This window comes from Petaurus breviceps, unplaced genomic scaffold, assembly GCF_028583685.1.
Source record: "Petaurus breviceps papuanus isolate PSGF00001 unplaced genomic scaffold, PetGlider_PUasm1.0 90977, whole genome shotgun sequence".
Taxonomy (NCBI): Eukaryota; Metazoa; Chordata; class Mammalia; order Diprotodontia; family Petauridae; genus Petaurus; species Petaurus breviceps.
In genome coordinates, this window is record NW_027187391.1 from 17,866,704 (window position 1) to 17,885,433 (window position 18,730).

The window sequence follows — 18,730 nt, forward strand, 5'->3', positions numbered from 1 at the left end:
AATGTCTTATGAGTTACAATTATTGTTCTTCCATGTAGGAATGAAAAGAGTTCAACTTTAATAAGTTCCTTATGATTTCTTTTTACTATTTACCTTCTCATGCTTCTTGTATTTGAAAGTCAATTTTCTGTTCAGCTCTGGTTTTTTTCATCAAGAATGCTTGAAATTCCTCTATTTGATTGAATGACCATATTTTTCCCTGTAGCATTATACTTAGTTTGCTGGGTAGGTGATTCTTGGTTTTAGTCCAAGCTCCTTTGAGATCTGCAATATCATATTCCAAGCCCTGTGATCCCTTAATATAGAAGCTGCTAGATCTTGTGTTATCCTGATTGTGTTTCCACAATACTCAAATTGTTTCTTCCTGACCGCTAGCAGTATTTTCTCATTGACCTGGGAACTCTAGAATTTGGCTATAATATTCCTAGGGATTTTCTTTGTGAGATCTGAGATCTTTATCAAGAGGTGATGGTGAATTCTTTCAATTTCTAATTTGCCCTCTGATTCTAGAATATCAGGACAATTTTGCTTGATAATTTCTTGAAAGATGGTGTGTAGGCTCTTTTTTTATCATGGCTTTCAGGTAGTCAAATAATTTTAAAATTATATCTCCTGAATCTATTTTCCAGGTCAGTGTTTTTTCCAATGAGATATTTCACATTGCCTTCCATTTTTTTCACTTGTTTGGATCTGTTTTATAGTATCTTGATTTCTCATAAAGTTATTAGCTTCCATTTGCTCCAATCTAATTTTGAAGGAGTTATTGTCTTCAGTGACTTTTTGAAATTTCTTTTCCATCTGGCAAATTTGGCTTTTTAAAGAATTCTTCTCCTCATTGGCTTTTGGGCCTCTTTTGCCATTTGAGTTATTCTATTTTTTAAGGTGTTATTTTCTTCAGTGTATTTTTGGATCTCCTTAAGCAGGCTGTTGCCTCACTTTTCATGATTTTTTTTTGCATCATTCTCATCTCTCTTCCCAATTTTTCCTCTAATTCTCTTACTTGATTTTCAAAATCCTTTTTGAACTCTTCCATGGCTTGTAACCAATTCATATTTTTCTTGGAGGCTTTTGATGCAGGAATTCTCACTTTGCTGTCTTCCTCCCGCTCCATGACTTGATCCTTTTTGTCCCCAAAATAGGATTCTATCATCTGTTTGTGCTTCCATTGCTTACTCATATTGGCAGCCAATTACTTGACTTTTGAGCTCTTTGCTACAGTAGAACTCTGCTTCCAAAATGCAAAGAGCTATGTCCCAAATTGCTGGGGTTTTCTCAGCTGCTGGAGCTATTAGATCAGCTTCCTCTTTACGGCCCTCACATGCTCTGGCTCACTGGTCACACACCCCAGGACCACCACCCAAGACCACCATCTGGATCCAAGAAAGTCAAAGCAAGAGTGATTACCCTCTGAATGGTTGTTTGGTCCCCATACAATTGGCAGGGCAGGAGCTCTGGAAGCAGCCACGTGGCAGTGGCTGCAACCACCATGTTTCCTTCAACTTCTCATTCCGGAGAGTAGCAGCTGGACTGCACTCTTCTATCCTCGCCTGGCCAACCAAGTTCCACACTGACCTTTTACTTTGTCTTTGGCATTTATGGATTGAGTAGTCTGGAAACCACCACAGCTGCTGGTGATCTACTCTCATGAAGTCTGCTCTAGCTGCAGCTTGTGAGGGCTGCCCTGGGGCTAAAACCATGGCTTTGGTTGGGGCTCGGCTTGGCTCCCAGCATGCTGTGATGGACCTTTCCTTTTGGTCTGCTGGGCTTCCTTCAGTGGGAGATTTGTTTCTCTCTGTCACTTTGTGGGTTTTGTAGCTCTAAAGTTTGTTTAGAGTCATTTTTTACATGTATTGGAGGAGATGGAAGTCAGAGCTACACAGAAGTCCTGTTTCTACTCTGCCATCTTGGCTCCACCCCCTGCTCATAAAATTCTTAAAGAAATTGCATGTGTTTCCAGAATTGGATTCTAGTGTGATGGCAAAAAGAATGCTTATCTCAATAACGTATGTTCAGTTTAAACTTGAGAGTCATTATCTTGGGAAATGAACATCAAATATTATGCTTTCAAATGTATCCATTTGTATATAACATATGATGGGATACCTCAATAGATTCCTGGAAATAATAGGGCCATCACCTAATCAGAATGTATTTGACATAAAATATTCTAACACTCCTTAAAAACCTACCTCACAAGAAGAGCCACTATACCCTGGAGGACACTGACAAAGTTCCACTTCATCTGCGAGGTCTCCATCACTGGGATATGGCACAGCTGACTCAAGACTCACAGAATTCAACCTAGGGTAGAAGGAAAAATTACATTTAGAATACACATAAAATGCAAGCTCATAGGATTCACTTGTTGACCTGGTAGTATAGCTGTGGTCTACTAAGTATGAGGGCAATTATCTTGGTGGTGGTTTCAACAGAGGAGGAAGACAAGCAAACATTTATTTATTGTTTGTGAAGCTCTTGATATTTATTACATTAAGATAAGCCTGGTCAGTTTAAAGTGCTCCCAGAAAACTGCCAAATCATTATGAAATGCAGGGGGTCTATTCTTGGCCTATGGCTATACACTTCAGCTCTGATTATATATTATTTTTGTGGCCTGAGATGCAAACGGTTGGAGGGATTTTATAACAGAAAATATTGCCACTTTGGATTAAAGCACAGCAATTGTATTTTGGCATTAAGAACTGGTAATGTAGCTTCATTTTTTTCTGATTACAATCTTGCAGATTGTCAAAGCAGATCATGTAGGGCAAAGAAATATTTAATCACTGGTTTTTACTTTAACATGTCACAAAAAGAAACCAAGAAAATTATTATTATTATTGTTATTTTTTAAGAAATCAGCTTGCAACAGCTCTTAAACTCACACAATTATTAAATATGAGTTAAAATGTATTTAATATTATCTTGTCCAACCTGTAACTACACAAAAATCCTCTCTACAATATATCTGAGAAGTAGTCAGGTAGACTCAGATTGAAAACCTCCACTGAAGGGGAACTTTGTACCTACTGAGGTTGACCATTGTGATTCTGAATGGCTCTAATTGCTAGGGGATTTTTTCCCATAATTTTATTACCTCAGCAATTACATAGGCCATAATGTTATGTCTATGCAACTTCCACCCGTTCTTTAGTTCTGCTCTTTGAAGAGAAAAAGGGCAACTCTTTCATATGTTCTCCCTCTAAATATCCAAATACAACTATCCTGTAACTCTCCAAATCTTTTCTAGGTAAAACATCTCTAGTTCTTTCAACCAGTTCTCAAAAGACATTATTTCCAGTCCTTCACCATTCCAGTTGCCCTCATCAGAGTATGCTCTAGCTTTTTAATGCAATGTCCATGTTTTCCAGATGTGGTTTTTTATAAAGAATACAGTAGTATTATTGCCTGTCTCAAACTGGATGAAGTGCAATACAGCTTCCTTTAATGAAGCCTGATTGCCTTAGCTTATTCAATAGAAAATACTATTCAAAAAAATTTCATAGCGAATTTTTTTTTCATGTAAACTGTTGTCTAACCATTTCTCCTCTAGTCCTATCCCTGTGCAATTGATTTTTTGAACCTAAGTGAAAGAATTTACATTTATGTTACTTAGATATTATCTTATTAAATTCCTATCCTAGCCTATCAAAGTTGTTGTGGAAACTTATCCTCTCATCTAACATGATGGCTAGCCCTTTCATCTTTTTCCTATATAAAGATTTAATTACCTTGAAATCTATGCTCTTATTCAAGTAATGTAGAATAGCATAAGGCCAAGTACAAGTATTTGGAATATCGCACAAGAATTTTCCCTCTATGTTGACATTAGTCCATTAATGAAAACTCTGGCTTATCATCATTTACATGGTCACAAATCTGCTTAATTATAACAGGATATTTCTGTATCAGCCACAAGAAGAACATGACTGTCAAATATTTTCTTGAAATCTAGTAGTGTCTATGGCTTTCTTCTGATCAGGGGCAGTTAGGTTGCACAATGGTTAGAGCACTGGGCCTAGAGTCAGGAAGAACTGAGTTCAAATCTCTCCTTAGACACTGTAATGTAATGCCAAAAGAAAGGCAACTTCCCAGGTTCAAAATACCAGCATAGGTGCTCTCTATTTTATTCAGTGACAAACCAAGAACAGAGAAGATCAAAACATGACATCATTCAAAATACAGCATTTACTAAGTGTGATTAAATAATCTCCAAATACTACCCCACCCCAGGACCTTCCAATCATTCAATCAATTACAAAGTCCCAGTTCTAAATACTACTCCACCCCTAGGCTATGACCTTAATTAAGTCCACCACAAAACCCCTCTTCTCAAATGGAGATTAGTTTCCAAACATAGGTAAAGTACCTTCATTTGTCAATCACAGAGCACAATAAGGTCAAAAGTTCCCCACCCCCTGGATCACAATTGAATCTACCCCAGAGTTACATCAAGTTTAAACACAGCACTTAATACCCAAATGGAGGTCTTTTCTTCATCTTGACACGAGGCAAGTTCTCAGCAATCTTAGTTCCTGGGGAGACAAGGCTTAGCAAGGCCATAAGATACATTGCCAGTCCCTTCATGAATTTATCCTCTGTCTGTAGAACAGTCCTAGAACCCCTGAACACATTAGCAAAGCCCTCTCCCAGGATTTCCGTAAACATACAACAAGAAAATCCTTCTTCAGGGCTTCTGAACCAACAGAAAGGCTCCCAGACCCCTGCAACAACAGCACTGTCCTTCACCAGTGGACAGTATTCATTCTGTCTGCAGGACAGTCTCCAGACCCCTGCAACAACAGCACTGTCCCTCACCAGTGGACAGTATTCACTCTCTGTCTGCAGGACAGTCTCAGGGCTTCTTAGCCAACAGCCAGGTTCCAGGACTTCTTCAACAAAAGGACTGTCTTTCACCAGTGGACAAATCTGGCAAAACAACATCAAAACAGACAGACAAAGTACCAGCAAAACAGCCATGTCTCCTCAGTCCTTGGCAGCTCAGGGGGCAGGTCTCAAAAGTCCAGGGCAATTCAAAGCGGCCACCAGCAATTCTCTTAGTCTCTCTCTCTCCACGAGGTGCTGCTTCCAAAAAGATCTCCCCCTCTCTCTAGTGTCTCTCCAAATCTACCTCACCAGCTCCTCCCAGTTCAGGACTTTCTTTTCACATCAACAAGCCCATCCCACAGGTGGGATTAACAAACTCTGGGTTTTAACACAATCAATTTGAAAACCAAGCCAATACAGGGGAATCTTTAATTGCCATTACTATCACAGACACTAGCTGTGTTAGTTACCCTGGGCAAATCACTTAACCCCTGTTTGCCTCAATCTTCTCATGTGTAAAACGAAGACAATAATACCAGCTTCTCAAGGTTATTATGAGAATCAAATGTAATAGTTTTAAAGTGCTTGTTAGCACATTCCTAGGAGCATTGTAAGTGCTATATGAACATTAGTTATTATCATTATCTCTCTGTCTAGTAGCCCAGCTAATAAAGTAAATTAGGTTAGCTTGGCATCACTTGATGAAGTTAGTAAGGCTCTTGGTTATCCTTACTTTCATTTCAATTTTTTTTTTCACCACTTCCTTTTTAAATGCCCACAAACCATTTTTCCAATAATATATTCAGGAATTTGGTCATCAAAGTCAAATTCACCCGTCTATAATAAGGTGACTCAATTCATCTATCCCCTTTTTGGAAATTGATACTTTTGTACACCAATAGCATTATTTCAATTAAATCTTGTTGGTCCTGACTAAATAAAATGCTTTCCAAATAAAAATAATGTTTAATTGGATCTGTTCACCAAGGTTACCTGTTGACACTTTGAAATTAATACTACTGAAAAAGTTAAATATATTTGCTCAAATGTAAAAGTAGACCAAATGCTATTATTGAAATAAAAATATTTCAACAATTAAGTTAGTATCCCCACACTATAACAACTGTTAACAAAAATTCAGTTGCCTTAGTTCATTTTTATTTAAAAATATATATTTTCTTCACACATTTTCATTGACTGCTAAAATGAGATAAAAAAATAAGTGAAGAAAATATTTAGCAACTTCTTTTGACAAAAAGAAACAAAAAGCATCTAGACTTTTTTTTAACAGTTCTTTAACACATGAGCATAAAAGCTACTTTTTGAACTGTTTAAAAGCCTTTTAACATGAACTTGATTTAATTAATGGCATTTTGGTCCACTTTTAAATTTGGGAAGAAATGCTTAATTTTTGCAGTGCTGAGTATTATCAAACTTGCAAGTTAAGAACCTTTAAAATTTGAAGATAATGCTGATAAATCAGATACAGCAAAATAATAATAATTTTTAATATTATATATGTAACTCAGGGCTCAGGCCTGGGTACTTGCATAATAATAACAATCATAACAGCAACATTATGGATGACATTCACAATGCATTAATATACTATTCTTACCAAGAGGCTACTGTTTCACTCTCATATAGGCTATCTACCAATGATGGGAATGAATTTTCACTGATATTATTTTTGCATCCAGTATCTTATGTGATTAATGGCACATGTTTGCCAGGCCCCTTGCTAGATTTGGGGATATGAATGGTAGCCATAGACTGGATCAAAATTAAGTGGCCCACGCAGGACCAATGAACAATCTCATCACTGTTAGTATTACACTTTAACCTATTGAACAAGCTTATAACAATTGTAAATTGTTATATATGAAGTATTCGAGTAATTTAGAAGAATGTTAACTATAGCAGAGAACTGGTTTTTACTGTGGGAAGACAGTGAAAAAGAAGGGGGAAACGTGCAATACTTGGGATACACCAAACTATGCAAATGATTACGATGGCCAATCACTCCGTCCACTATCGTATAACTTGCCACCAAAGTGGAATATATACAGGCATACAAGAAACGAGGGCTGCAGTTTCCTGCAAGGCAAAAGAGCAGAAGGGCAGGGAAGAAGGTGTATTAAGTCCCTGGAGAAAGATGGATGAGTTCTCTATTGGGGTTAATGGGAGACAGTCAATAAATACTTTTCATATTCCCAAAATAATATATTCCTTATGTTCTTTCAACCAAAAAAAACTTTTAAGAAACAGAAGAGAGGTTTCAATGGGGGAAAAAAAGGGATATAAGGTAGAGCAGGGGAAGATTTGATCCTTGTTAATTTGTTGGGGAGTTCCAGAGTATGATACAGAAGAAAAAGGGAACATAAAGGATAGCTTTATTTTTAAAACTTAAAAACAAATTTGAGATCCTTCCTGAAATTCTTCATGGGAAGTTGGACCAGGAGGCATTGAAGATGCTCAAAGATGAAATTCTGAATATACAAAGAAAAAAATTCCATTGACAGGTAACTTATCAACCAACGTAGATTGTACTTCTCTACAAACTGGACAGAAGATGGCAGGAAGGCCAGGTAGCAGAGGATAAATATAAGATAGTGCCTGACACATAGAAGGCACTTAATTAGTGTTTACTTAAATAACAATAGACCGAATAAGGACAATGAAAGGCATATTGTTTTAGGCTTTTCGGGGAGAAAAAAGAAGGATCAAAGAAGAGAGGAATTTTGCTCCTGGTGGAGGGGATGATAACTGACAGAAGACTTATATGCTTCATTGTTATCTTCCTTTTTTTTTCTTTGTCAAGGAAAATGATCTTTGTCTTGGAAATGTCTGAAAAAATGACTAATAGGAAGTCGATAACCAAAATAAATTAAGATATAGGAAGGAAGTAACTATTTATTCTTGATGAATTCAAGTCACCTGGCTCAGATGAACTATATCCTTAAGTACTGAAAGTACTAGTGGCTGTGACTGATATTTAACAGATCATGGGAAACTGTGAAGGATTAGAAAAGGCAAATATACAATTTTCAAAAAAAAGTAAGAGAACAGTATGCAGATATTGTCTAGTGAGAGTGAATTTGGTTTCATGGAAAATTCAAAAATGGATTATTTATGAATTATTAAATTAATTTATTGACCAACATTCAGAAAGGGACGTGGTGATCATAAACACTCAGCATAGCATCAAGAACAGGTCATGCCAGGCTAACCTTATTTCCATTTTTGACAGGATTATTATGATAATAGCTAAGTAGAGTGCTATGAAAATTATTTAAATTTTATCAAAAAACTTTTATAAAGTATTTCAGATTATTATTATAGAGGAACATGGACTAGATAATGATAGAATGAGAAGGATTAGAACTGGTTGGATGGCTGGAGTCGAGAATAGTGGAAAGCATATTGGCTCTGGAGTCAGAAGAACCAGATACAAATTCTACCTCTGATGTTCACTATTTGTAAATTTGGGTAAGTCACTTCACCTTCCTGGACCTCAGTTTCCTTGCCTTTAAATGAAGAATTTGGAATTTTAGCTCTAAATCTATGATTTCATATTTATGGTGATTCAATCTCAGTGTAGTAGAAAGTGTCCCATAGAGTATCCATTTAACTGCCCAGGCAGTTAAACTATTATCATTTTTTAATGTTTTTTTGTTATTGACAGATGATAGTCTTAAAAATTTCAGGTTATACAAGATTAGGAAGGATAGGGATAAATGCAGTGTCTTATATTTGACCACAAAAATCAGTTTTACAAATATAAGATAGTAGACTCAGGATTCTACAGCAGTTCTGAAAAAAAAGTGAGTTTTGGTGGACCACAAGCTCATTTTGATTCAGAAGGTCACTGAGATCTCTTAAAACTCTGAAATTTTGTGATTTCTTGAAATATAATGTCCAAGTTCCTGTTTTGCTCATTATTTTCAGGTAATTCACTGATTCTTAAATGATCTCTTCTTAACCTGTTTTCCAGGTCTATTGTTTTTGGTATTGTGATACCTTATATTTTCTTCTAATTTTTAGTCTTTTGTCTTTGCTTTAGTGTACCTGGTTGTCTTATTGAGTCATTAATGTCTGGTTTTATGTCTTTGTTGAAGTAGATATAGAAAAAATTGTACTATACTGCTTCTTCCTACTCTGCCATCTTTTGATGTTCTCCAGAGAAATCCTTTATTTGGCTCTCTGAGGAAAAATAACTCACAAGTTAACCCATCCATTTAGTTTCTATTTATTTTTATTTTGGGGATTAATTTATAGTGAGAATGTCAAGATTCAGTTCCTGTCATCTTCATGTCTTCATTTTTTCCAGGGTGTTCATTCCTAACTCTCCAGACTTTCTTAACCCTGGAAGTTTACTTCAGCCCTGGACTTCCCACATTAGAAGTAACCTCTTCCCCTGTGGTCTGGTTGGCTGGTTCCTTCCAGAAGTTTTGTTTTAAGGAGGATGCTGAGGCCAACCGTGTCTTCATTCCTCTATAGGTAATACAATTGACTAACTGGACTTTCTCTATGATCCCCCATGCAGGGATCCTTCTTACTTCATCTTGAGTTCCTTGAGGGTAGAGAGTAGGTTTGCATTTTTTTGTATCCCTAGCATTTGGTACAGTGCCAGGCAAATAATAAGCATTCAATAAATGCTGGCTGAATTGCCTTGTCTACAGTTTACATTGTAGGTTATGGGCCAAAAATTTTACTCTTAGAATACAAATAGCTAAATTTATGTTTATAGGAAAATCTAAAAACAACAATCTTGGCACACTCTTCTCCCTTTTCCATCACTCTTGCCACCATAACTCTAGAACTAGAAGGGGAAAAAAACTTTAGGATTCACTCCAATTTATATTTTTATTAATTTCATGACTTACCATGTCTAAAGAAACTGTCGTGAAATTGTCAAACTACTATTGATGAGAATCTCCATCTTTAATTAAACTGCTACTTTGAAAGCAGAACAAGTCTGTTATTCAAGAGGGGTTAGCAACACAAAATCAACAAAAATATATACAATTCTTGACTTCTAGAACCTTATCATCTATTAGGATGTAGAATATGGCATACACACAGATAAGTATAGTAAAGGTAATATGTGGTAGAGAAAAGTAGGTCACCAGACAAAAAGCTTCAGTAATAATTGATGATAGACAGGCTACTTTGAGGTTGGAGAGTCAAAGGCAGCACCCAAGAATAACAAAATGCTTAATATACTAAATAAAAGATAATCTCCAATGTTTATTGTATATATTTTACAAGAAGACAAAATGAGGCAAATTAAAGATAAATTATTTTTATGACATAGCAAAGTAAATTTGCTTAAATATTAGGGAAACCTGAGAAGCCCTAGGCATTTATTCTTAAGAAGGAACTATTGATTTCTAGGTGTCCTTATGGAATCATTACCTTAAGTGCCCATAATGAATGGTCACATGCTCCATGTCATGGTCAAGTTTGGGGTATTTTTATGGTCAAATTCAATTGCTTCACAGTCTATCCAATAATTACCATAACAACTGTGACATGAGCAAATAAAGTCAAATTGACCATGAGGCATCCAATTTGGTCAGGCCTCTGTAATGAGAATGTAAATTTTAAAGATCTTCCCTGCCCCTAGGCTAAAGTGCAGGTGGAGCCTGGGGTGGGAGGCTTGTTTTTCAGTAGATACTTTTTGATTGGCCAGTGGGTCCAAAAGGTTGTCACATTCTCTGAGCCAGGAGAAGGCTATATAAGCCCTGATGCGAGGCTTTGTTTTGGGGGCTCACTTTGAGAAGTGTTCTGTGATTTGATCTATATTCTGAAAAGCCGTTGTCCAGAGCGCCCCCCGGCTTTGAAAAACCCAGATGTTGACTGGGTATGGATGTAATGGCTGGACAGTTTGGAAAGCTGTCTACTTGATCTGTTTCTGTCTTGATAATTCTGCCTGTATACTTTGAGGTTCTGGGTGCTGACCTTTTTGCCCTGAACAAGGTAAACAATATATGGTCTGACTGATTAAAGTAAGCTTGTTAATCCATTTTGAGTTGCTTTCCTTTAACAAAGCAGATCCAAGAACCTGTGGTAGCAGCAAACCCTAAGGACGTGCTTGGGGTGCTTGCCGCTACAAAATGGCGTCATGAACAGGATCTGCAGAGTAAAAGGAAAGTATGGGGTCTGGGATAATTGTTTGTTTCCCAGTTGTGGTAGCTGTGATTCTGTGGAGCCATGGAGCAGGAGAGAATGGCCTGCGTGCGGACTTCGCTAAGCTGAGAGCAGGAATGGTGAGCTGCCTGCATCGGGACCTGGGCAGAAGCCAGGAGCGGCTGCCGCTCCGGGAGGAGAAGGAGCCCAGGAGTTCGGAATTCAGCCACAGGAAAAGATAAGAACTGAGCAGCAAAGCAGGGGCACTGAGTGTGTTTCCTGGCTGCATCCCACAGTTTGGGACCCAGGGGGAGGATGGACTTGTGACTATGTTGGGTGGGATGAAGTGCCTTGGACCCCCAAGGACCCCACCTTGTTGGTTTTGTTGCCCATCCCCCTCTCTGTGCTTGGAGGCAGGGGCTGGAGCTGTGGGAGGGGAAGGATACCAGAGAACTTTATTTGAACTCGTTTTGAATTGAGGTAATGCTATGTACTTTGTGTTTGTTTAAGGCCCAGTGGCCACTTTGGTAACTTTAGTTCTGTACCTTGAAAATGTGACCTAAGAGATGTTTAGTGCTGATTCAAAAGTAAATTGTCTATGCTATGGGCATGAAAGATCTTGGGGCCGAATGTAATGAGAATGTAAATTTTAAAGATCTTCCCTGCCCCTAGGCTAAAGTGCAGGTGGAGCCTGGGGTGGGAGGCTTGTTTTTCAGTAGATACTTTTTGATTGGCCAGTGGGTCCAAAAGGTTGTTACATTCTCTGAGCCAGGAGAAGGCTATATAAGCCCTGATGCGAGGCTTTGTTTTGGGGGCTCACTTTGAGAAGTGTTCTGTGATTTGATCTGTATTCTGAAAAGCCGTTGTCCAGAGCCCCCTCGGCTTTGAAAAACCCAGATGTTGACTGGGTATGGATGTAATGGCTGGACAGTTTGGAAAGCTGTCTACTTGATCTGTTTCTGTCTTGATAATTCTGCCTGTATACTTTGAAGTTCTGGGTGCTGACCTTTTTGCCCTGAACAAGGTAAACGATATATGTCTGACTGATTAAAGTAAGCTTGTTAACCCATTTTGAGTTGCTTTCCTTTAACAAAGCAGATCCAAGAACCTGTGGTAGCAGCAAACCCTAAGGACATGCTTGGGGTGCTTGCCGCTACAGCCTCTTAGATATAATCCTATATTTTGGAGGATATATAATCGGTGGGAATTAAAACTAAAGAAAAATAAATAAATGTATGTTAGGCTATAGAAGCAAATCTGCCTGAAATGTTAGGAATTTTCCAAGCTATTAACAATAGAAATCCAAATCATTGTCATCAAATTAATAATTTTTTATCTTTTATAATCTCTATAAGCTAGAGAAAGATGCCACATGAACAGGAAGACCATGATATTACCCTAGGCAATAAGCTAACCAAGAAAAGAATGGGACTATTTATATCTCTAGGGAGAAGGTAAGAAAAAGCATTCATTGAGAAAAAAAGATTAAAATTTAAACCCCATTCCAAGAATGAGGTATGAAAGGAAGGTTTGAAAAGTGTTCAGATATACCCTTGTGTAGAAGCAAGGTAGATACAGAAAGGTCCCCAAAACTCAAACCTCCAGAGTGACACTTGCTGCTTTTACAAATGAGTGACAGCATGGAGTAGTAGATAGAAAGCTACCCTTGAAGCCAGGAAGATCTGGATTCAAGTCCTGCCTCTGACACATACTGGCTGTGTGACTAAGTCATTAAACCTCTCACTGTTTTAGGCAAGTCTTTTAAGATTATAAACTATGGGGAAAGTGTTAACTTGCCATTGGTAAAGTATTTTCATTACCCAGTCTCTATTCCTAAATCTTTTAGATATATGAGTTAAGTAGAAGCATGTTCAAAGTCAAATAATTTAAGAAAGAAATATTTAAGAAAACGTTTAAAATAAAGATCCATAAGGAAAACTACCACCAGCAAACTGCCAAATTTCATTTGCTCTCGAACAGATGTTCCTTTCCTTAATCTTACAATCATTTTGAACAATGAGAAATTTCTATACATAAGCATCTTAGCCAGTAATATTCCAAATTTGCATTTCCAGTGTTCCATTTGAATTTCCAGTGTTCATTAGGTTCTGCTATTTAGTAAATGTGATTTTAATGTGTTTAACAATTTTAAGTGTTACCCGTTGAAGAAAACTGTAGTTTATTTTTTTCCCCTCTCAATGTGGTCATTTCCATTCCTCTTTGTCAGACTACAATCATTTAAATCCATAATGTTGACAGTAATGGTGCCCTGAATTCTGGAAATGAATGAACTATCCAAGTCTTGTCAAGTAAGGCAAATACATAAGCTAACTATTACTGTTTCTGACTTCCAAATACAAACAAGATATATTTATATGATGATGTGAAAGGGCAAAGTGACACTAGCTAACATGGCAAGAATTAGCTCTAGATCAAATACCCTGATCTTGGAGTGAAGATTACTTGCAACTTTTTCCTTACAGAATCCTTCACAGGATACTGATTTCTACTAATTGGTCAATCAACACATGTATATTAAGCACTTACTATGTGCTAGGTACTATGCAAATTGCTGACAATACAAAGGCAAAAAGAAAATACTTCTTAACCCCAAAGACCTTACAATCTAGCAGGGTAAGATAGCACAGGTGTTATATAGCTACATATACATATACATATACATATACATATATATACATATACATATACATATATATATATATATATATATATATATATATATATATATATATATAGACAGTGATTTTCTGAGGAAGGCACTAGTAGATGGGGGGATCAGGAAAAGCTCTTTGTAAAAAAGTTGTGCATTATATAAAACTTGAAAGAATCATAGGAAGTCAAGAGAGTTCCAGACATGGCAGGGGGACTGCCCGTGGAATACACCCAAGTAGGAAATGCAGTATCATGTATGAGGAATAGCAAAAATAAGTCAACTTAGGCAGACTCGAATATGCATGGAGAAGAGTATTGCACAATAAGGCCTGAAGTGTAGGTTGGGATAAGGGTATTAAGGATTTCACATGCCATAAAAGAAGTTAATATTTTACCTCAGAAGTACATGGAAACCACTTACTTTTATTGAATGGAAGAGTAGCGTGGTCAGATTTTTACTTTAGAAAAGTCATTTTGACTGCTTATATTTGTTCTGTTCAATACCACAATTTCCCTTGATATTTGGCTCTTGGTGAAACTTAAAAAAACACTTCCTATTTCCATCCATTATTGGTACTCATTATTTTGTATTCCATTTCAAACCTCACCACATCATTAGATCTCATAGTAATGCTAAAGCAGTAAAGTCAAGAAGCATTATGGTGGAAAGCTTTTCTAGGTCAAAGATTACCCATCTTGCCTACTGGACAATACTTTAATAATGTTTAATGTGGAAACCTCATAGAGTACAAAAAGGACCTTAGAGTCCTTTCTGGTCCAATCTCTTCCCAAATAAGAATGTCTATACAATATCCCTGACAATTTGGCAACAGTGTGCCACATTAGCTGCCCAAGTTGATGATTCTAGAATTTCAGCATTGAAAGGAAGGAGAGTTATAGGGTGATAGCTGATGGAAATGAAATGTTTAATTAATGCTTCCCTCCACCAAGATGGGGGTGTTACAGGCTTGTTTATAGGCAAAGAAGCCAAAACACAGGTGAAAGAAATGTATCATTGATAGTTGAAGCTGCTAAAAGAGATGAAAGAGGATGAGAGCAAGAGCACAGAAAGACTGGTTCATTTTGACAAAGACAGTGGCTATCTCTTGCTCAAAAATATTCTGGAAATGTGGGTAGACATGGCAGAGGATCCAGGCCATGACCCAATCTTCAAGTGTTGTCCTGTATTCAGATAAAGATGGTGCAGTGGACAGAGTGCAGGAGCTGGAGGCAGGAAGACGTGACTTTGAATACGATCTCAGAAACTGACTAGCTGTGTGACCCTCGGCAAGACCCTTAACCTCTAGCTTAGTTTCCTTGTCTATAAAATGGGGATAATAACAGCACCCATGCCCAGGCTTATCATGAAGATAAAATGATATGCATTTATGAAGCATATTGAAAATCCCGAAGCACTACATAAATGCTAACCATTAACTCTGATTTACATGCTCTCACCACCATTCATTTTTGAATCCCTTCAGTCTGAGTCTGGTATCACTATTGAAATCACTCTCACAATTGCTAAATCCATACAATAGCCATGTCTTAGTCTTCATTTTCCTTGGCCATTCTGTAGATTTAATACTTCTGACCACACCATCCTTCTTAATACTCTCTTTTCTTCTTTTTAATGACCTGGTTCTTGTTTAGCTCTTTTATGCCATCAGATCAGTTATTCTCATTTTCTATTCCATTGTCATTTGTTCTTCATTTCTCTATCCTCATCCCATCTTCTCTGTCTACACTCTTCCCCTTGTTGATCTTATTATAGCTTCCATGAATTTAAATATAATTTCAATGTAGAATGCAGATAATTCCCAAATCAATATGTCCAGCCATAACCTCTTTCCTGGACTCTAGACCTATACTATCTAAGCACTAAAATGTCAGTGATCATCATGATCAAGACATCAGCATCATAATTATTTCCGTCTTTCCTCTCAAATCACCACCTTCTATTTCAGGCAGTCATGATTTTTCCCCTGGACTATTGTTAAACTTCATAATTGGCCTCCCTACTTTCATTCTTAGCTGCCAAATAATCTTACTAATGTACAGATCTTATTAGGGCACATACCACATCTCTACTCAAGAAGCTTCCATGCCTTGAGAATAAAATACAAATTCTTAGCGAGGTATTTAAGGGCTTCTATAATCCAGCTCCAACTGACATTTGCAGTCTTATTTCATTTAGTTCCCCTTCAAAAACTGTGTTATGGCTGGTTAGACTGCTGGCATTTCTCTAAACTTGACATTCCATCTTCCAGCTTCATGCCTTTGCAGAGACAATTTTCCATTCCGGCCAGGTACTTTGTCCTCATCTCTGCCTCTCAGCATCATAATCTTCCTTCCTAGCTCAACCCAGGTGCTAAGTCTTCCATGAAACCTTTTCTCATTCCATCCCTTGTTGTTAATGCTCTCTTTTTCTCCAAATTACCTAACATCATATTTGCATGTATGTAAGCTCTTTGAGGACAAGGACTCATTCATGTTTACCTTCCAATCTTCAATTCCTAGCATTGTATCTTATTTATAGTAGATCTTTATTAAATGTTTATTGAATAATTGAATGAAAAAAAAACCCTTAAACCCAACAAGGTATATGTCATAAAGATTCATGGTTTCTTCTACAATCTCCCCCACCCCACCCCACCCCCATTCTCTGCATTAGTTAGTGTTTATCAAACTCACAATAAAAATTTGGAAAAAAAACACATTTATTAGGTACTAATATATACAAAACACTGTGCTAGATGCTGAGAAAACAAACAGAAAAGTAGGATCATTCCTGGACTCAAGAGACAGTGAATTTAAAGCAATAGTCATCAGGAAAAGGAATTTTCATCTGGAGAGTCACAGGGATTGAGAAAAATCATAGGGCAGTTGCTTTTCATACCTTTTCTAATAACAATAGTATTGATGATTACCAATCCAAGAACAATAGCTAGGAAGGTGGAGAGGGTAAGTTTGGGTAGGAGAGGTACATATAGGCTAACATGATAGATGGTAAAATGCCCAGGATGGGATGTGAAGTATGTTCTGAGATCGGCCAGGAATAGTGAAATATCTAAGTTTGTACTTATTTACTCTCCAGGAAGAGCAGTTTAAAGCCCACGGTATGGAATAAAGATGAATGAATTCCAACCCAATTTCTCCATCTACAACGCTCCATTTGGGGAAGTTCCTTCACTTATCTGGGTCTTAGTTTTCTTATGTGAAGAAATATAGGAACCAGAGGGGAAAACATGGTGAAGAGTATTTGGATAATAATCAATGAAGGGAGAAACAAGTTATTTTATCCACAGAATACACTAGAGCAGAAGTGTCAAACCGAAATAGAAATGGGAGCCACTGAACCATACAAAAGGATCCCTACAGGTGTATATTGACTTAGAAAGCCATATATTAACTATTTATGCTTTACTGAATTTTGTTTATTTTTCTATATTTTCCCATTACATTTTAATCAGGTTCTGGCCACATTTAGATGTATTATAGGCTACATGTGTCCCATGGGCTGTGTGTTTGACAACTATGTAATAGAAACCATCTCAATCTGACACTGAGGTGAGGTGGCAGTAAGGGAAGACTAAATGAAGTCACAGATGGCATTGTTATTTCTATGCACATTTTAGGAAGACATTTGCAAGCTGGAGTCCATTCAGAGGATGATGGCCAGGATATTGATGGAACTGGAGAAAAATACTTGTACAAATATCAGTTGAAAGAATTGGGCTTGGTTAGTCCATAGAAGAAAGGATTTGGAAGTAGAGTAAATACTACAAGTATTTGAAGGGGTGTTCTATGGATTTGCTAATCTGGCTTCAGAGAGAGGTAAGAACTATAGTGACAATATTGGATTGAAATCTACTGTGGCAGATATTGGCTTGATAAAAGTATAAACTTCCTAATAATTAAAACTATTCCAAAGTAGAATGGACCACTTTTGGGTGGTAATAAATTCACTACCTCTATAGTTTTCCACAAGTGGTATGGTGGATAGACCACTGGACTGGAATCAGAAAGACTCATCTTCCTGAGTTCAATCTGTTCTCAGACACTTACTAGATGTGTGTGACCCTGGGCAAATCACTTAACTTTGCTTCTGTTTCTTCATCTGAAAAATAATCAGGAGAAGAAAAAGGCAAGCTTTTCCAATATATTTGCCAAGGAAACCCCAAATAGGGTCATAAAGAGTTAGAAATGACTGAAATGGCTCAACTACAAGAGCTTTTCAAAGGGAGACTGTGTGACTAACTGTTGACAGGCATCTCTTTTGGATATGAAGCAAATTGGATGTAGTATAGTGTACTGGAAAGACCACTGGTTTGGGAGTTGGGGTGCTGGGTTTGAATACTGGCCTTGCCATCTATTATGTGATCTCAGATCCTCTTTTGGTCTCAGCTTCCAGATCTGAAAAAAAAATTGCCACTTAGGTCCTCTTCTAGCTATAAACCTATGATTCCTATGACCTTTGAGAAGGTTACGAGAGTCTATGATTCTACTAAATAATCAGACATGGAAGTGTGTACAGCAGAAGGTTGTTTTATTTTGTTTTTCAAGATACAAGAGCTCTGTAAAGTTTCTAATGAAGTAGGGTATTTGGAAATATTGGAGACAGAGGGGATGAGTGAGGGAGGAAGGAAGGTTCTAGAGAAGGAAGGCTAAACACCTGTATGGAAATGAAGAAGAGCCCATTTTCTTTGGAACTGTATGAAAATAAGAGAGGAAAAGTATTCATGTTTGATAAAAAGGAAGTTGTTAAGGAGAAAAGATGAGTGATCCTTATTTTCTGAGCAAATTAGATAAAAGGAGGGGCAGGAAATATCTGGTTCTTATATTTGCTTTGTAGTCTCCAAACAAATGGAAACCAATTCAATAGGAGTATTAGAACTTTGAAAAAATTGCTATTAGATTGGGTCAAAACAAGCTTTTTGATGAAAAATGTATCACTGCAAAAGACTAAATAGATTTCCTTTTGAAAATGAATTCTTCCAAAGGAACAATGGATATCAGACTCCATAATGTTTCACTTGGTACTTCTCCCAAGTACTTTTACCTAACTCGAATGTTTTCCCACCTTGAAACTTGGTGA

At 37.2% G+C, this 18,730-nt stretch overlaps 1 protein-coding gene across 1 annotated transcript in view; it reads right to left on the reverse strand.

Annotated features, from left to right (window-relative positions):
- The window catches only part of LAMA2 (laminin subunit alpha 2), an 831,335-nt gene that overhangs the window by 328,358 nt on the left and 484,247 nt on the right, over positions 1-18,730 (reverse strand). Inside the window, exon 15 of the mRNA XM_069077437.1 lies at positions 2,190-2,301. Coding sequence (XP_068933538.1) covers positions 2,190-2,301 — 112 coding nt within the window. The remainder of the gene's footprint in view (positions 1-2,189; positions 2,302-18,730) is intronic.